This window comes from Pleurodeles waltl, chromosome 4_2 (genome assembly GCF_031143425.1).
Source record: "Pleurodeles waltl isolate 20211129_DDA chromosome 4_2, aPleWal1.hap1.20221129, whole genome shotgun sequence".
Taxonomy (NCBI): Eukaryota; Metazoa; Chordata; class Amphibia; order Caudata; family Salamandridae; genus Pleurodeles; species Pleurodeles waltl.
The window spans coordinates 386222867-386244071 of record NC_090443.1 but is presented as its reverse complement, the minus strand read 5'-3'; the positions used below and the strand labels follow the sequence as shown (position 1 = coordinate 386244071).

At 40.6% G+C, this 21205-nt stretch overlaps 1 protein-coding gene across 3 annotated transcripts in view; it reads left to right on the top strand.

Annotated features, from left to right (window-relative positions):
* Positions 1 to 20649, top strand: part of C4_2H19orf38 (chromosome 4_2 C19orf38 homolog) — a 67461-nt gene extending 46812 nt beyond the window's left edge. For 2 of the 3 annotated variants that reach the window (XM_069231527.1, XM_069231528.1), the window contains 3 exons: positions 17777 to 17823; positions 18168 to 18205; positions 19810 to 20649. In XM_069231527.1, coding sequence (XP_069087628.1) covers positions 17777 to 17823; positions 18168 to 18205; positions 19810 to 19926 — 202 coding nt within the window. In that variant the 3' untranslated portion in view covers positions 19927 to 20649. Of the gene's footprint in view, positions 1 to 17776; positions 17853 to 18167; positions 18206 to 19809 lie in introns of all 3 variants that reach the window. The other variant, XR_011202796.1, reaches the window with a different exon arrangement.
* Positions 20650 to 21205: the final 556 nt, after the last annotated feature.

The following is a 21205-nucleotide window of genomic DNA, read 5'->3' as shown; positions in this document are numbered from 1 at the left end:
TCACACTATAAGGGAAATTAATATAATACCAAGATGGCTAAAGCATACCTTTCGGATGCATAATAATGTTTTATTCCTGAATTTTGAGTTTATGCTGTGTATTAGCCATTACGTTCTTTAGTCATCTGTCTGCACCTATGAAATGCTGTGTACAGCATTATATAAAACATCATCACTTGTATTTGATGGTCTATTTAGATATATTACATTGGGCTTACCACTAATATCCATGTTCTGCCTTTAATCATTTTCCATTTAATCCTGTCCTTGATCTCATGCACAATCATGTTGTTGGCACATTGCAACCAATTTTTATACTGAACAAAACATATTTTTATAGACCTCTCAACTAAAATGTTAATATTCAGAGATAACATATACTATCCATATTGTGTGAGATTTTAATACACTATAATCTCTTTTCAAAAAAGAAACATGGCCGTGTACCTAGAAAATGCCATTCAGGAGAACCTTAATTTTTATAAATCAATTGAGTAATTCCTAGAATTTGGGCACAACCTATTTTTTATCAGTATGTTCTACGATAAGTAAGGTCAGCAACTCAGCCACTTTATATCGAAGGCACGTAAATATAATAAGCCTGAACAATATTTTATAGGGCCAGAATAAAAGTCATTATTAAGATATCCGACAAAAGTGCATGAAATCACATAGTGATCTCTGTCCCACATGTCATGCTAGAAAAACTCATACTACATGTGGCGGCATGTGAAGTAAACGTAATTATTTAGAGGACAGGTAACTATAGGAAAGGAGGATAAGCTATTTGAACCCACTATCTTGAGAGAAAGCAAGCAACATCTTAAAGTAATCCTAGTTGATATGAGTTTGTCGAATATAATACGTAATATAGCTGTGACCCTGATAGTTATCGCCACTTTATGATAATGCTACAGACCATATTGGGTTCAGTAGAAACATAGGGCCATATTTACAAGGCCCTTTGCGTCTCCGAAACATCACTTTGAGTGACAGTCTGGAGGGGGCACACTGCAGGGCTATATTTACAAGGCCACCGTGCGTGGCTTTTCATGGCCTTGTAAATATGGACTGAGTGAAGGCAGAGCAAGTTGCTGCGTTGACTCACCCTGCAACAGGGAGGCGTTCCATGGGTTTTGCGGTGGGCGTTTCCACCAATCACCCATGGATTTTGACGCATTCCCAAATTTACAAGGATTTGTGAACCTGGGAATGCGTCAAAATCCCACTTCTTCCCAGGGGAGGTGTAAGGGAGTTGCAGTGAGGAGAAGTACCTTTATTTATTCTTGTTTTTCCCTCTTACATATAGAAAGAGGAAAATGCCTCCCGTGATTGTTTTTGTGCAGGAAGGTGTCCCTTCCTGCACAAAAACAATCATACCTTCATTGCAGACACCCTTGCACCATGATGGTAGCCCATTGTGCGCCAGCGCAGGAGAAAAGGACAGGAATGCACCATATCTTGTAGATACGGCACATTCCTGACCTTTTCTTTTGCCGCAAGAAGGGTTGCGGTGCTGCCCTCAGCCAAAAGCTTGTAAATATGCTCCATAGTATATTAGAGACTTCTAGTATGAAAAATGGCCCATTTGGATCATGTAGTTGCTACATAAACATATATTAGATTACAGAGGTTCACAACTGCCACTGTGTCTGACTTAAATCATATGTAGTGTGTAGACGTATAAAAAAGTCCTAACTGCATTTGTTCATAAACAGTAAGACAGAGAAGGTCACTCGAGTATAACTTTTAATTTAAAAGCGACATGAATAATCATCACAATCTCATAATAATGTTAGTAAACATACTAAACACGGCTAATACCCTACAAGAATCAGGTAATAGAAGAAACAACACATTCAATCAAATGCAGTTATGCAGTTGCTATAGAAACATATACTCGATTATCAAGGTACACAAATGCCAGTTTCTAACTAGAATCGTGTGGAATGCACAAAAGTATAAAATGGTCAAAACCACATTTGCTCATAACCAGAACGGATGTAAGTGGTCGAAGGAAATGCATTCCGCTATGTAAGCATAGTCCCAAAATGGTGTGTGCTAAACGCACACGTTTTTTGTACCTACACTCTGCATTGTGCTGATTACAGAGTATTGTGATGGCATGCTAGGAAGGCGCCACCTTGAAAGGCCCAGTTTATGAAAGCAAGGTTAGGTGTTACCTAAAAGTGCAAAACAGCCTGAAAAAAACTACTGTCTTTAAATGGTGAGAGAGATAACAATCAAACTTCATTCTGTATGAAATGTTCTAAAAACAGCATCTAATAGCATGCATTTGATCTGCTCTCAGTACACTTATATCCCAATAAAGTATGCATGCGATAGAGACTATTTTAAGGTCTGTCTCTGAAGCAAATATATGATATTTAAACAAATCTCAAGAAAAATCTACCTGACCATTAAGTAAATGCTATTTTGGAAATGTTTTATTTACATATTTCCAGTGGTGACAATATACATATGATTGAGACTATTATATCATCGACTGTCTTTGAAGCAAGCATATGATAGGCTAAATAGGTCTCAAGAAAGCATCCCCCTTAAAGAAAATGTTGACTTCTATTTCATCCTTTTCCGACACATCTCATGCAGCAAATCCATTTTGCCTCTGTTTGTCGGAGTATGAGATCACAATTGCCAGGGTTTATACGTATATGCAGTGGCGTAGCGTGGGTTGTCAGCACCCGGGGCAAGGCAAGTAATTTGCGCCCCCTAACCCGGGGCAAGGCAAGTAATTTGCCCCCCCTAACCCGTGGATTTAGTCTCTTCCAAGATGTTGCGCCCGGTGCGGCCGGCCCCCCCCTGCACCCCCCACGCTACGCCACTACGTATATGGTCAATAGCCTGAAATTTGAACATTGTTTTGCCACATCCATGACACTTGTGCGATATTAGGGGGTATGTTTCATCACCAATATGGCATCCTCTTGCATCTTCCAATATGTGATGTCTTAACTGTCAGTTCGTGCTGCCCACATAGATTTTTTTTACATGCACAGATAACATACTCCACATGTGTTGTATGGCAGTTGATATAACGTCTAATGGTGAAATATTTTAAGATGTTGTAACTGAACTTGGTCCTTTTAGTGATGCATAAGTTACTTGCTGAGCACTTACCACAAGTATAGAAATAGAAGGGGGTTCACTAAACCAGGTTTTATGTTTCTTTCCTGTAGGTAAAATATAACTAGAGCTGACTAGTTCTCTGATCGTACAACCTCTTCTGTAAGTCACCTGCGGTCTCTTAGATGGATTATTAGTAAGCCCAGGTACAGAGGATAAAAGATTCCAATGTCTGTTGAAGATTTTATATATTTGTTGACTTGAGCTTGTATTTGTGATAATGAAGGCTATTCTCTCACCACTACTGCCAGAGACTTGGATCCTCGGGAACAGTACCTCCTCCCAGAAGCCCACCTTCCAGCAGCTACAATTCTGACTTCGAAATCACATAGGATCGGAGTGGCCAGACAGGGGGGGAAGGAGATTAGGGAGTGTACTGTCGGGAAGGAGACCTGTAAAAAAAGACCAACCACAAATATACAAGACTTATGATTCACTTTCCTGATATTCCATTCTAGTAGCTCCTGACACTACTTTTAATACAATAAACAATGCCTGAGGACTATAACAGGTGCCTTTCTGTTACTTAATTCCTAGCCCCTAAGAATCTACGTTTATCTTATCTCAGTTTTCATGCTCTCTAATACACAAAGAGGAACTCTATCATAGCAAGGCTCAAGATACAATGTTCACTTGGTCTGCCACATTAGTGGGACACAAGTAATGACTAATAGGTTTTCACTTGAATGTCCTTAGGTTCGTTTTCGCCAACCATTCATCTGAATTAGTCCTTGCACAGTACATAAAACATCCTCTAGGGCATCTGGCCAAAACACAGGGGCAGATTTAAGAGCCCTAGCACCTCCTTGTGCCACATTAGCTTAATTTGTTTTACACTAATGTGGCGCAACGTGGCCAAAATTGCTGCACCAAATTTACAAAGTGGCATAATGCATGCGTTGCTCCACTTTGTAACCCTCTGCGCTACATTATGCTTGTGCCAAGCATAATGTATGCAAAGGTGGCGTTCCCCCGTTAGGGGGGCCAAAAAAATGTGGCAAATAAATCGAAGAGATGTCTTTGCATCATTTTTTCGGCACTTTCAACACCTGCTCAGAGCGTCTCTTAGATCTGGCGAACACGTGGTGGTGTTATGGGGGCACTAAGGGGCGTAAGGAAAGTGGCGCTGCACTGGGTGCAGCACCACTTTCCTTAAATCAGGCCCACCGTTCTTTTACTGCTCCCTGAGAACCAGAGATTAGTTGTTGTTACCTTCACAGCCTAGTTTCAGTATCAAACCTGTTCTTAAGTCCTACACTTGGCAGGCTTATTCTGAGCAAGCAGTCTGTTCAACACAATCTGATTTAAGGAATCATAATGTGGAAGCGGCTTGTTGGGCAAGGACCGATCACAGGAGTCACAATACGCAAAGGTTAAACAAAAACTCTCCTACCCATAGTCGTCCTCCGATGCCGATGACTGAAAGTGCACCAAGAGGCCTCTGTGTCCTCCTACCTTCTCCACTTCTTCTGATATCCCGAAAGTGTTTCAATAACAGGCATGGAATGCCAGAAAAGAGACCCTGATATAAAGGCCTACTCAAGATGGTCTCCTAGATTTTATGCATGCTCACAAGATTATGATAGCCTCACAAGGGCATCTTTGAACAGGTTGAAATTTGTTAGATGGGGGCCATATTCAATTGGGCAGGGAGCACGAGAGCATCACAGTGGCCATATGGCTAGAGTTGCCAACAAGGTGCTGCTGGTAAGTCCTGAGGGAGGATGCCGGTGACACAGGGGTAAGATATTAGCGCGGGCTGAGCAAACACATGGCAGGCTATGACAGTACTCCCTCCTCTAAGGGCAGGCCATGCAGAGGAAGCATTCCGTGTGGCTAAGAAGCGACAAATCAGTTGAGGCGCACAAACAGATTGTGCCAGTTCCCATGAGTCATTTTCTGGTACATAGCCAGCCCAGGACACCAGATAACAAACATGGCACCTGCATTTATGCATTTCTTTGATGTACCTAATTTCATATTCCGGGGAGCCGTTGAAGACAGGTGGAGGACGAGGGCGAGGCTTGTCTGAGGCAGGTTTCAGGAGGGAGGTGTGAAAAACAGGATGGATCTCCATTGTGGATGGAAGTTGCAGCCAAAAATTAACAGGATTTATCTGATGAGTAATTTGAAAGGGCCCAGTAAATCATGCTGGAATTTATGCTGAGTTTTAAATTTGAAATTCTGGGTTGACAGCCACACCTTATCGCCGAATTGTTAGTCAGATCCACTCTCTCCCTTCTTGTCAGCGAACCGTTTGTACTGTTTTTTTGGCAGCAATGATGTGGTGCTCGGTTTGTTGAGCTATTTGAGTAAGATCGTTGATGTGCTCAGAAACATGTGGGACAGAATTCTTCTAGTAAGGGATTAACAGTGGTAAATAGTAACGGTGGTAAACAAAAGCGTAAAATGGCAAGAAACTAGTGGATTAATGTGGAACCATATTATAAGTGAACTCTGCAAGCCAAGGTATATCCCTCCAGGACCTGGGGGTGTCCCATAGGCAACAGCAGAAATACTGTTTTACGCACTGGTTCACCCTTTCAGTTTGGCCATCACTTTGGGGATGGAAACTGCTGAACAGACACACTTGGATCCCTAAATGAGTGCACCAGGCTTTCAAATATTCGAGGTGAATTTGGCTCCCGGGTCAGACGTAATGGTCCGTGGGAGGCCATGCAACTGGACCACATCTCCCAGCATCAGTTGAGCTAACCAGCGGGCTGTGGCAACGCCAATGCAAACAGTAAAATGTGCCATCTTTGAAAGCCTATTGACTACCACCATGATGGTATTGTATCAGTTTTGGGTTGGTAGCCCCACCATAAAATCTACTGAGATGTCCTCCCACATTCGGTCTGGAGTGAGAAATGGAAGAAAAAACCCTTTTGATCTGGTTCAAACTGCTTTGGCTTTGGCACAGACATCACAATTAGACACAAATTTATTTACATCGGTGGTGATCCCTGCCCATCAAAAATGTTAAGTTACAACTTCTCGTGTTTTGATCCTGCCAGGATACCCCAGCATGGGAGAATTGTGGCACCATTGTATGGCCTTTTTCATAATGTGAATGTGGGCATGTATAACGTGGACCCCTGAAAGGGTAAACCTTCTGGAATCTTTCTACAGGGGTCTGAGGAAGCCAATGTGGCCAGTTTGACTAAGGGGATTGCCCTTTTGATTTTTTCTAGAAAGGTGTGTACGGTGTTAGCCCTATGATGTGCTGGGTGGGAATTATATTAGGCAGGGTTTCTGGTATTGTTGAGGGATCATGATCTGTATACCGAGAAAGTGAGTCAGCCTTCCAATTTTCTGAACCTGGTCGAAAGGTCACCACAAAATCAAACTCTGCATAGTACAGAGGCCAGCGTAACTGGTGAGGTGTCAAGGCTGTGGCTGATTTTAAAAACTGTAGGTTGCAGAGATCGGTAAAAAAAATGTCACTGGGTGTTTGACTCCCAAAAGATAGTGCCTCCATTCTATAAAGGCAGTGCAAATAGTTAAACGTTCTACTTCAGCTATTATATAGTTTAATTCTGCAGAATTTAATTCTTTTACGAGAATACATTTGGGTGGAGTTGACATGTTTCTGAGTGTCTTTGCAACAAGATTTCTCCTGTTGCTTTGCTCGAAGCATCTGCCTTCACCACAAATGGCTTTTCTATGTCTGGATGTGCCAAAACAGGTGCCGAAGTAAAAGCCTCTTTAAGACTGAGGAAAGCTCGATTGCTAGTATTCTGGTAAGATAATGTATTTTTCTGCAGTTGTGGCAATGCTGTGGTGCAGATAGGTACTGCTTGGTTCTGAATAAATCTTGTGATTCCATATCTCTTGCCAAAACATTAATGAGCTCTTGTCCCTGTATCAAAAACCTCCCCAAATTCTCCCTTAAACCTGGGCCAATTGTGCAGCATAGGATTGTGGAATGCTTGAATTAATCTCACCACTGGCCGCATCCCAATCTATTGTTTTTTCTCAGTTTGGAGCCAGCCATATGCAACGGTATTGACCCTGCTCCTCATGGGAACAGTCCAGTCCAAACTGCCAGGCCAGGTCATCCCTGAACTAGAACACAAGCAAACTATGACCGGTTTCGCCCTAGTTAGGACTCTTCAGCCAGGTATAGCTTGGTTCCAGTGGCACAGTGAGTCTGGGACCCGCATCTGGGCATGCCCAGCGAACTTAGGGTGGCAAATGCAAAAACAACAAGGTAATGGATGGAATGCTTAAATTAATCTCATCCACTGGCAATCGTCCAGGCCATATCCCAATCCATTTTCATTTTTTTGCACACCATATCATCTCAGTTTGGCAGTTCGGTTGGACTGATCCTATTGGAGCAGGACCAAGACTGAATTGCAAATAGCTGGGTCCAAACTGAGGTAGCGTGGTGTGCAAAATAACAATAGATTGGGATGTGGCCCCTAGTGATTACCATTGGCTGAGATTAATTCAAGTATTCCATCCATCACTGCCTTGTATACTTATTGTGTCGCACTTAGTGGGACAGGTATGCCCAGATGTGGGTCCCATTCACACTGTGTAGCTGAAATCAAGCTGTACATGGCTGATGAGCCCATAACTAGAAAAACTAGTGTTGGTTCGCTTGTTTTCCAGTTTAGGGAAGACCTGGCTTGGCAGTTTGTGCTGGACTTGTTCCTTTTGGAACAGGGTCAAGATTGATTTGCATAGCTGGTTCCAAACTGAGGTGGCATGGTGTGCAAAATAACGATGGATTGGGATGCAGCCCGGGTGATTACCAGCGGCCGAGAATAATTCAAGCATTCCATCTATCACTGTTTTGTATACCAAATGATGATAATGAAGCTGATGTAAGTCTCCCAGAAATATACATAGTGTAGCCATTCCGAGGGTTCTGGGCCCAGGCATATTCTCTCTACTGCCAACCCATAAAAATGTTGGCATAGGAGCAGGCAAACCTGGAGCAAGTTGCTACCCCCTGTAGTTGGTGATACAACTACTCATCATAAAGAAGGTAATTATGGGCCAATATGATGCCCACCATTTCTTGCAGCATGCTCTTAATAATTAGCTTTTCTGGTGGACAAAGACTAATCCACATAATAAATTCTATTTTATGCATGTATACAGGTTCTCCACATTCAGGTTCTGACCAAAGCTACATCCTTAAATTTACAGTGAATGTCTGTTCAGTTATGGACATATGAGGGTATACCAACAACCAACGGATTTAGGAATATATACACACATTCTGAAATGTATTCTGTAGATGACCCTTTACCAGAAATTATAGGTTGACCTGGAGGAAGAGCAGCCTATTTGTGAATGTTTGAACAAGGGTATCTGGGGCAGTCAACCTTCAAATATTTAAATTCCACTTCTGAACTCAATCCTGTTTCCCTCTAATATGTAAAGTGGGTATTGCTGAGTGGAGGGTTTGGTGGCCATTTTTATAAGAGTTAACATCTGATAACTAATGTATAAACCTCCACCTTATTCATGACCACCTCATGTCTACCTTTATTGGCTTCCCAAACCACAATTATATCTTCTAGCCTACTTTTATACAAAGCTTGAATCTCTTCTCTAGTAATGTTAAATTTCTGGGACTTTAAGTTTGTCATTATGTTCCCCTTCTCTTCTAGCTTATGTAAGCCTTCTATAACTTTTATCGCAAACAAGTCAATAGCAGAAAATAGTAGATTTTTTGGGCACAAAATTAGAACATGGTTTTAAACCACTATAAAAATACAGATCAAGTAAAATGCCTAGGTCACCTATTTGAGCCTGACATTGTGTGCAGCACAAGTTACCACAACTGCTGTAGCTGTTTGTGATTTACCAATTTTTAAGGCATCTGGGAAAATGGGATAGTAATTCTTTAAGGACATTGAGAGAATGGGTGGCAACACCGTAAAGGTCACTAAGAGAATGAAAGGCAAGATTTAGAAGTTTATTGAGATACTGGCAAATGAGGTTTGAACAGAGCATGTTATCCGCCAGACTTTGCCTATTAAGGTAGGGCCACCACTGCACAGCTCAGGTTAGGGGCATTGGGATTGTTACACATTAACACTTAAGCACCTGTGTGTGCACATGTGTGCTTAGCATGAGCTACAAATACACCTTAGGGCCACTTATAAAATATATGCATGAAACCAGGCATGGAGTGTCCTATAATCAAGGCCACTGGAATAATGTTATACTGTGGCTGCAGCTTGTTTCACAAAATTATGGATTTGCCACATAATCCATCATCTGCTGCATAATCTGCAGATTTTAACAAAAACAATTCTAGCTTAAAAGGATCAAAAGTTACTAAAAACGTGGCAACACGTTTGCGTGGAGTGGAAGTCCCTTCTCGAAGGTTAACTAGCCATTCTTCAATTGCTTATTTCTATATTTTATTATTAAACTGGTTCAAATGAGATGGAAACTTTACCCACACGTATTACCATGTGTAAAAATGACAAAATAATGAAAGAATACTATCACAAAATGTGCTGCATTATTCCGAGTAATTTGCCTTTTCTTGCCACATAATTTAGTAATCCCTGCCACATGATTTGGTTCTTCCCTGCAGCATCATTCCAGCGGCCTGGCCTATAATGCCTTGCGCTGGTCAATTTACATGTTTTCTGGTGCTTGTGGTGGCCTCACAATGGCACAGGCACCACCAACAGATCAAACAAGTGTTAAGGGGGCCTGCAACTGCAGAAGGTGCAGTAGCCCTCCTTATCTGGTTAGTGAAAACCTGTTTTAAAAGGACGTACTGAAACTATGATGCCAGAAGAAGTCTTCATTGAAAGAAGCATTTCCCGAGCTGCAGCTTTTGCACTGGGTTCTAGAGTGTGGAACCCCTTGTTGCTGATCATATGCCTACACTTTGTGACCGGTAGATTGTGATGCATGCATGTTGTTTTGAATTCAAGTGCTTTATTGAATGTAAGGTGATTGAACAATGAACATTTGTCATTATAATGAATGCCCAGTGCTATTATTATTGATTACATTGATTTAAAAGGTGACGCAAGGTTGAATCATTACATGTGTCTGGTTTTATTAAGGGGGTGACCTCCTGACAAAGCCAATAGGCCTGCCATATTTAAAATGCGTCCCACTTGGATTGGGATGTTGCATCTGGTATATGTGAGGGGTATTGTGATAATGGGGTTCAGGGCCTACTAGATGTGATATGAGGGTGTCATCAAAAGTATTTCCATCTACCCGAATGTATAGATTTGTAATTTAATGTGTGATAAAAGTAATTTTCATTTTAAAAAATAAGCACTGACTGGACAATAATTTATTGAGTGTTATTGTTGTGTGCCAACAAATCCCTAGCCCACACCATCTTCCCTGATTAGGCCTACGGCTGCTCTGCATCACTACCTTGATCGAGTCAAGTGCTACAATGTGGTACTTGGTTCCCAGTAAGTAGATCATTGAGGAGCTGTTATTTGAGAATGGCTCGCATCCTTTGCAACTACGAACGCAATTTTGTACAGTAAGCTACCACTGCAAAAAAAAAACAGTAGTAAGTCCAGCACCACACATGCCCAGTCACTGGTACCTCAGTACCCTCCCACAGAAATTAATGGAGGTAGGGACTTAAAATAAAACCCCACAGGAAATAATGCTAAAGATTATTTAAAGTAGTTAAAATATAAATAAATACATTTATATGTTAATGTTCAGTGTGGAAAAAAATTAAAAAGTGCTACAGAATTAGTGACAATTTTGAATTAAATCTTTAATTATTTTAATTAAAATAAATAAAATGAAAAATATTTTTTGAATTTTAACTTAAAAAATAAGTTCCTACCTGAAGTAAAAATAGTTTTACTATACAATCATAATTATTAAAAGTGAAGTATAAAAATAATGACAAGTAATATACTTGTATTTTAACATAATTTGAATAAAATGAATGCTACAATCACATAAATTCAAAAAAGTGTGTTAAAATATTTTATAAATTAATACTAAATATGTCTTTTTTTTATATGTTTGCATTAAAACTATCTTATATTTTAATTTATTGAACTTAATTTAACATTATTTCCTATAGGGTTTATGTTAAACACCTACCTCCATTATTTTAAATCGGAGGGTATTGCAGTACCAGTGGCTAGCCATGTGTGGTGCTGGAGTTACCGAATCTCTAAACTGGAGTCATTTCCTACTGTTTTGGGTCACTTTTTGGACATAGTAACTTTAGAAGTGCAGTTTGTAATTAGCAATGGGTGTACCACTTTGTGGGTGGATGCATATTTCTCCATAAGCCCCTCCTTAGACCTCTGTAAACCCCTCCTTACTCTGCCTTAAACCTTTCCCACCTTTCCCATCTAGTAGTAAGTATGACCCTTTTTCCAGCCACTCATCCTGGTCTCTACCACATTTACTACTGAGTGGTAAACTTACATCTGTGAGGATCTCCCCATAGCAAAGATAGCAGAAGTGGAAGTGGAGATTTACACATGAAGGTATGTGAATCGCATTTTGCAGTACTTCATACCTTAATAGTACTATCATAATACTGCTAAACATACTACAAACTGCAGTTTGTGAATTGGCCCCATAGTGAATAGAAAGGGAATTTCCAGAGCACACACATCAGCACTGAGGGCTCATCTGTACCATTGTGCATTTGTCTGAAGGCCACATCAGCTGTTTTGTGTGTTGTCCTGCAACTAGAAACAATACTGTGAATGTGAAGTCCAGCTTTGGGCGTAATACTCCAATTGAGGCTTCTATAAATGAATGCCATACTCTAGACTCTGACCTCCATTTAGAATTTAGTGGCTCGTCTGTCGGGCCAGCAGGGTGTAGTGCTTTCCTCTTATTTAGTTTCTAAGCACTAACATAACACAACAGAAATGCACTTCTGAGGTCAAAGAAGACTTTTATTGTTGTAATTCTTCCCCAACCACAATATTTATGAATGACGAATTAGTAGCTTTCAAGTCCGCGTTAATCAAACAAAATATATCAGTTTGCAATATACACAGCAGGTTATATTTATAAGATATTGAATGCAAAGCAAAACAAATACTTCACCGTGTGGGAACTATCTACAGCTTCATCTTTCTAAGGTCTGCAAGCTGATGACCCCTGTCAGCCGCGAGAAAGAGAGATTCATCTACCCACACGGGATTGCTGGCAGCCTGCGCCAAGCTCCAGCACGAGGTCCGGCAGATTCGAATCTGACTCTCTGCAGCCTGTTACATTCGTTACAAAGGTGTGCCCCCTCCTCTCAGACCTGGGAAACTGAGCAAGCCTTTTGGAGACTGGCCAGGTCTCCAAGACTACTCCTGTTCCCAAGCTCAAGCAGAGAGAACAACACCCATGTACTCTCTCTTATCATGTCTAGTCTACTGTGAGAACAAAACATCTTGGTTCATCTTGTGCAAAAACACAGCTTGGAAAAATACAGCTTGGATTCTCAACTGCAATGTCTAACTCCACGTTAAAGGCAATGGGCAGCTAACCTAGATATCAAATGCAATGTCATGTTAAAGGCAATAGGCAGCTAACCTAAATATCAAATGCAATGTCTAGTGTCATGTCAAAGCCAATAGGCATCTAAGCTGAATACAAAATGCAATGTATAATATCATGTCAAAGCCCATAGGCAGCTGAGCTGAATACAAAATGCAATGTATAATATCATGTCAAAGCCCATAGGCAGCTGAGCTGAATACAAAATGCAATGTATAATATCATGTCAAAGCCAATAGGCAGCGGAGCTGAATACAAAATGTAATATATGATATCATGTCAAAGCCAATAGGCAGAATATCTAATAGCATGTCAAAGTCAATAGGCAGCTAAACTGAATACATCATGTCAAAGTCAATAGGCATGCAATGTCAAAGCCAATAGGCGGCTAGACTGGATACAGCATGTCAAAGCCAATAGGCAGAATACAGAATGTAATGACTAATGCAATGTCAAAGCCCATAGGCGGCTAAACTGAATACAGAAAGTAATGGCTAATGCCATGTCAAAGCCCATAGGCGGCTCAACTGAACAAAACATACCATGTGCTACTGGTGAACATTGAGCAACTAATATGCGCAGTGGTGAAACACAAAGTCATTGGTCAAAACAAACTTTATCAAATGGCAGTACATTCCGCCCTTTGACCAATGAATTTTTGTTTCACATATCTCTTGTTTCAAACAAAAACAAAAAACATCAGCACAAACAAAAAAAACATTATGATCAAAGCAATCCCTGTAAAGCAATAGAAGTGAATTAACACATTGATCTCATAACTTTTCACATCAGATACAGCTACACAGAAAAGACTGGGCAATTTTTATACTCTGAATGAGTCTCTAATTCAACAGTGTTAGCAATTTGATGTGGCATGAGTTCTGCTCATGTAAAGGTGCACGGTCCACCTGAAAGGTTTGCTGAAAGGTAAGCAAAAGTCAGAGTTCCATACGAGAAGGGAAAAAAAAAAAAAACACAGCTTAGTTCCAGTGGAAGAATGCGATCAAACAAGTTGAACTTGAACTGAAGGCGCAGTTTGCGCAAAATGGATCCATGGTGCTGGCACTTTACTCAGCCAGGTTCAGGTTGGGGATTCGGTCCCTTCCCCGACCCCACACGCACACACCGGAAGGGGGACCACACAGCACACTCAGGGACAGTGGCGAAACGTGGTAGGATCTGCAAAAGAAACAAATATGACTTTTCTTGCAAATAACATTTTTCATTTAAACTGCACCCTTCCTCTTTCTTTCCCTGTTTTATAATCAGCAGGACGTTTTTGGGGCCCTTTGTTATATTCTCTGCAGGTTCTGGAGGGTCACTTGGGGCTTCAGCCCACACATCAGCACTGAGGTTTTTATCTGCTGCGCCACAGCTTCCCTTTTCTTGCACTGTCAGAAGGGCTGGGGCAGACTCCTTCTTTACCAAACCTCCATTCACTGCACTTTTGTCAATTTGGGCCATTCTGTCTCCAATTTGTATGAATGAATCAGATTCTTTTTTAGGTATCAGCATAATTTCGATTTTTCCTTGGTAATTTGCAGCAATCACTCTCCCTAAAACCTGATCAATTTGCCATTTCTGTTCTGGTAACTTTCCTCTCCCCAACTGCTCTGTGACTGCTTGCATGACAAATTGCTTTTGTGCGTGCTGCACAGTTTTTATCAAATCTAGGGGAATGTGCATCTCTCTCATCTCTGCCCACCTGTAAGTGGCTTTTTCTCTCAGCTGTTCACATTTCTGGGGCACCCACTTAGCCATCCCCACTAAGGCAGAATTCTGGGTGAACACTTCTCTCTCTGAATTTTTCTCATTAACATCTGCAAGGTAATTGAACCAGTTAGGTACAAGCCATGTGGCTAAAACATTATCAAAGAACCAAAAATCAGCGTAAAAATGACACATCTCACGTAGCTCTTGCTTTAAAATCTGACACACATTATACAACGCTGTTCCTTCTACTGTGCCAGAAAGCAACATTTCAGTCAATGAATCATTAGTAAAACAAACATGCTTTTTATCTTCAGTAGACACGAATTCAAATGGTGCACACAACTTCATTGATAACTCTTTTACCTGTGGTACTCTAGCCCTGTCTTGCAAGTACCAGATCCATTGTATGATTCTAGCTAGGGGCACTATTTTCTTTCCTTGTTCTTGATTTACATGTACATAAGTATTTCCTCCTTGCACTGCGCAGAAACCTAAAGTCTGCATTATTTCATTTGCCAAATCACAAGCGCGCAGCTGCATATAATTTTTCACAGTGACCATATACAAAAGTGTTAGGATTTCACTCAAATGAGGGCTATTCTTTTTCCAAAAATCAAACAAGCTAATGAAAGTCAGCTCTTGCTCTAAAATCTTTCGTTTTACTTGTGCATTTTGCAACGGTAACTCATAAATCACATTCTGGTCTCTCTCGTCCGTCCGTGTTATCAGTTAAGGAATGCATTTTGGCTGCCAAAAACCCTGGCTCACACGAAAACTCAAAGCAGCTCGGAGCTGTCTTAACCCCCTCATTACTGGAATGGGACAAGAAAGATTCTTCAAAAACAGCCCTTTTATAACTTTCAGTCGGGCTAATTTGCTCACGTAAATTCCTATTTTCATGTTCCAATTTCCTACATTTCTCCTGCATTTCTCTGTAAGCAGATAAAGGTATCCAGACCTTTCTGTCATCATTACTTCCAAAAGACACGTTTTCTACATCAGGCATTTTAGCTACACATGCATTTTCTTCTGTAATTCCCCAAACAGAAAACAATTCACAGTTTTTCTTAGCACCATCAGGCAGTTTAACAACACATGACATGGTCTGCCGTGCTACTGTGATTCTCCAAACAACAAACAATTCACAGTTTTTCGTAGCACCATCAGGCAGTTTAACAACACATGACATGGTCTGCCGTGCTACTGTGATTCTCCAAACAACAAAAAACAATTTCTGTAATTCTCCAAACAACAAAAACAATTACACTTTTAAAGTGTGCACTTAGAAATCTACTAACTCGTCAACACCCTCTTAATCACCTCTTAATGACCGACCCCACTCCTGGTACCAATTGTAGTGCTTTCCTCTTATTTAGTTTCTAAGCACTAACATAACACAACAGAAATGCACTTCTGAGGTCAAAGAAGACTTTTATTGTTGTAATTCTTCCCCAACCACAATATTTATGAATGACGAATTAGTAGCTTTCAAGTCCGCGTTAATCAAACAAAATATATCAGTTTGCAATATACACAGCAGGTTATATTTATAAGATATTGAATGCAAAGCAAAACAAATACTTCACCGTGTGGGAACTATCTACAGCTTCATCTTTCTAAGGTCTGCAAGCTGATGACCCCTGTCAGCCGCGAGAAAGAGAGATTCATCTACCCACACGGGATTGCTGGCAGCCTGCGCCAAGCTCCAGCACGAGGTCCGGCAGATTCGAATCTGACTCTCTGCAGCCTGTTACATTCGTTACAAAGGTGTGCCCCCTCCTCTCAGACCTGGGAAACTGAGCAAGCCTTTTGGAGACTGGCCAGGTCTCCAAGACTACTCCTGTTCCCAAGCTCAAGCAGAGAGAACAACACCCATGTACTCTCTCTTATCATGTCTAGTCTACTGTGAGAACAAAACATCTTGGTTCATCTTGTGCAAAAACACAGCTTGGAAAAATACAGCTTGGATTCTCAACTGCAATGTCTAACTCCACGTTAAAGGCAATGGGCAGCTAACCTAGATATCAAATGCAATGTCATGTTAAAGGCAATAGGCAGCTAACCTAAATATCAAATGCAATGTCTAGTGTCATGTCAAAGCCAATAGGCATCTAAGCTGAATACAAAATGCAATGTATAATATCATGTCAAAGCCCATAGGCAGCTGAGCTGAATACAAAATGCAATGTATAATATCATGTCAAAGCCCATAGGCAGCTGAGCTGAATACAAAATGCAATGTATAATATCATGTCAAAGCCAATAGGCAGCGGAGCTGAATACAAAATGTAATATATGATATCATGTCAAAGCCAATAGGCAGAATATCTAATAGCATGTCAAAGTCAATAGGCAGCTAAACTGAATACATCATGTCAAAGTCAATAGGCATGCAATGTCAAAGCCAATAGGCGGCTAGACTGGATACAGCATGTCAAAGCCAATAGGCAGAATACAGAATGTAATGACTAATGCAATGTCAAAGCCCATAGGCGGCTAAACTGAATACAGAAAGTAATGGCTAATGCCATGTCAAAGCCCATAGGCGGCTCAACTGAACAAAACATACCATGTGCTACTGGTGAACATTGAGCAACTAATATGCGCAGTGGTGAAACACAAAGTCATTGGTCAAAACAAACTTTATCAAATGGCAGTACACAGGGCAGCAAACTGACTTACACCTTTTGCCTCGGAGAAGACCAACCACCATATTGTCTCTGTGTCCTTAGCAGAGCTCCGTTGCAGTGGCCCCATTGATGGCACTAACACTTAACTGTGCTGGTGCCATGTTTAATGTATTTCCTCAGCAAAGTTCTTGTTTTTCAAAGGCAAACTCCCAAAGAGGGAGTACTTATTGAAAGATGAAAAGGAATTGGGCCTGTACAATGGGAGTTTTCTTCAAATATGTAAGGTGTAATTTATTGGGTTTCCTGTTGAGAAATTCAGGTTTTTCCTGGCAGTCCTAAATATGAAAAAGTACTTTTACCAAAGCCTCTATGCCCGTCTTGTTATCAGTTAAAAGTTTTCATCATTGGAGCCAGTGTGTGATCCACCATCAGAAATATAGAATTTGCCCCAACTCTAAATAGAACGGGGGAACTGCAGATTTGTGGGACAGGACGTCGACATGGTTTGCCAGAGTACTCCATCTGCAAAACTCAAAATCGATCTGTAGTTTTAAAACCTCATATGAACTGAATACAGATGCTTAGATTGGACCTCTAGAATGGGACTCAGAAGTTCAGATGTCGTCTCAGGAACTATATAGAAAAATCAGATGTTGTCTCCAGAAATTGACACAATTAGGAAATTGCCTAGCAATTGTATACTTTCTCACGTGCACAGTTTTGAATGAGGCTATCTCAATATGAAAACTTTCCCACAAAATATTTTACAATAAATTTATTTTTATGTCTCGCTTATGCAGGGAAAAGGAATCCTGCTGGACGCAAAACACAGACATCAGCAAAACAAGTAAGATATAATGACAGCTTGCACCATGGGTACGTTGATACCAAGAATGCTTGATGAAATAAATACCTGTTGCACAGATCTGCATGTAAATACAACTTCTGTGTCACATGTTGTCATACATGTACACGCTTTTGAAATCTTTATTTAGCATGCAGGTCACAGCTTGGAATCTGGGATAGCTGAATCAGCCTTTCATCTTTCTATGGTTGATAAATTGATTACCACTGAATTGTGTGATAATAAACATACTTTTTATTTCCATGAGATGATTGAGCTTACTGAGTATAGAATAAAAGGGGGCTCATAAATACAGATACATAACCAGATCTCTTTTCTGTTGACAGATCTGGCCTTTAGGGGCTCTATTTTAGAAGACAGTGTGGTAAGTACCTCTCCAATCCCCCTTCCGTTCCCAACCATCTTCTTGCCACTGCATGCTAATATTTATTTTCAGCTGCTTTCATACATTAGTGCTGCCTCTGATGGTTAATTTGAATGCATCCGATTTGTCTTTCCAAGAGAAAAGCTTTTACTAGCTACTTGTACCGAAGGTCTTCCAGAATTATGTGTGCCTTTTTGCATTAAAAAAAAACAGCTGCATTTTATATACAGAATCAAGTAAGTGTCTTTTTCACCTAGAGTGACATGGCTTTCATCGCACATTTCTAGTGGCACTAAAGGGTTTCTTGTTCCCTACTGACGTATTAAAAAAGGATTATCCAGTATGCCCTAATGATGTATATAGACAATTGTAAGTTAGGCTATTGTAGTCAAATACTTTCTGACAAATATATTATTTAGAAAAGTATCTTTCTATTGAGTATAGTGTTTCTATTATTACCTCTAATTGAGTAACACTTTTTGTAAGCTAAATTCAAGACAAAATATTTATGTCAGACAATATTTGAACTATTATATTCTGGTGAGATACCATTAATACACAGCATGCCATGAGGCCCTAATATAACGCAAAGAATGCCTCCAGTATTCCAATAAAGTGTGTGAAGATATTAGAGTACTTGTCTGGCAAGGAAGTGTGCCCACAACTTGTAAAGGAGGACTTAATGTAAGCTTTTTGGAATCCTCATTAGCCTGGGGACTGTGCTACTTTGTGGATTGGTTGGGGGCTTCAGGGACATTCTCGTAAGGGCTGCTGAATCCACCAGGACATGTGGAATCTGATGGAAAGTTCAGTAAGTACAATCCCTTTCATAGAATCAGAGTCTGATGCTGCAAATGGCTTTTGACCCTCCTTTCTTTGCAGATCTTTTCATTATTGCTTGATTCATAGCTAGGGTTTCCAATGTCCAACAAGATAGAAGCGTCCCAGATTTTCAGAATAACCGGTAACTATTTACATTTGTTTCATGTAAGTTAATTCTATGAAGACTTAGCTTATGTTGATAGCCCAGAAAGTTGGCATGAAGCTTGACCAACGTTGGATGCTCCTGGTCTAGTAGTGATACATGCACTTTTTGGTAGTTTTATCCATGGCAATAACTGTACAACCAGCTAGCAACCTGACCAAAAACTGACTGTGAGGAATGAAATACACCTGTTGATGTCATTCTGAAGGTGTTTACAGCACCGGACACCATCATGCCATCACCACATATACAGAATCCCACATTTCCTGACTGCTGGACGCTACAGCTTACCATCACCTATTCCCAGTGTTAATGACTGGTGTTATGAGGGAATTGCTTGTCATTCACCCATTGATTAGTAAAATTAAGCAGGGTTTTCAAACTAACCACACTGAATATGTATGACAGACTCTTACACAAAACACACATCAGTGGGTATTTATTTCAAGTTTGTTGGTCATTCAGAAAACCTGATTGGATTTTTACTATGAGGCGGAGCAACACCAACTCCATTTTGATTTGCTTGTCTTCACTACCCCATGTACAAATACCATATCTTTAAACATATATCGTTCTTAGTCAAGCTGATGTATTCTCCTTATGTATTTCTTTGGGTTAGCCATCGTATGGACTGGGGACTTCCAGACATCAGAACCCGACAGACAACTTGGAACCGAACACGACGGAGAGGATGCAACTGCCATCCCGCTCACACTTTAGTACTTTCAGAACCTGAAGTCGGAGACCATCTTGGGTTTACAACTTTTCACCTCCTTCCTTCATCCTGAGCCTCTCCCCATCTACCTCCTTGTGGTTCATCTGTAATTAATGATCCTAGGACCACCGGAGTGCAAATCAATCAGGAAACTGCTCCAATTTAAATGGCTTTGTGGCCATAGGTGTTTACAATTGTCAGTGATACTTGTGTGTTTCTTCCTAATGAATGTGCAAAGTACTAAGTTAAACTGTACGTGTTTTTATGGTAGCCATGCTGCCTAGTTCCCTGACCAAGAAACTAAATACATTGTATTGTGACATAATTTTGTTAGTTTCTTTACCATCATCTGATTGGCCTACCCCTACCATCCTCCATTTTGTTATGATTGACATCCTAGAACCAGCCACGTGTAAATCAAATCCAGATGTGCACGATTTACAAGGTATCCAGTGGAGTCAACGTCCTGGGGGGAATTGTTGGATGGTCTGGGGATGCCACATGCTTCAAAAACATATTAAATCAGTCTGTGGTGGTTTGCCTTCTGCAGCGATCTGTATGTATTCTGCAGTACACTAGTTCCACTCATTATAAAACGGCATGATGGGTTTATGTATGTTCTTCAAATGTCTGTGCATGTAAACTTCTACTAATCTCAGCTTCGAGTCCAAGGAAGCTGACTCGGTCTTTTCATTATTTGGAGGATTCAAATTCAGCCTATTCAATAAAACTTTTATGCAAGCACATAGAGACAGTTCAGTGCGTAATAAAGGGAGAAAGCAATAATGAGAAAGGTGTCACGTTTTTTGCCCCACTATAGGACGGTCGTGTTTCACACTGATTGGTTTACATTGGTTTTATTGCTGTTTTCTCATTTATTTTTTGCGTTTGTGGTTTTGGCCTTCCTTTTAAACATAACAATTTTAATAAAGGGGCTGTTCCTGGAGAATAACGGTGAAGAGAAGGGTGCAGCTTCAAGCACTGAATCTAAGAGCGAATGTGAGTGACATCCCTGCACAGAAGCAGAATTGTTCCTATGTGCTGTTGATGGTTCTGCCCCCCAAGGGCTCCCACAAGAGTCTGTACTGACATCCTACGTATTCAAGCTATACGTTAAGGTATTAAGCTATACACCCAGACACATGAGTTGCAGTGTGACGAGTACTTTAAAAGTTATGCTAGAATAACTATTGACATTTGCATAGTGCTCAAACTGCCATTGATATGGCTTTTGGTGGCCCAGCCCGGTTTGTCCTTCTGATGATGGACTGTAAATGGGTCTGTTAATTCTTCTAGTAGG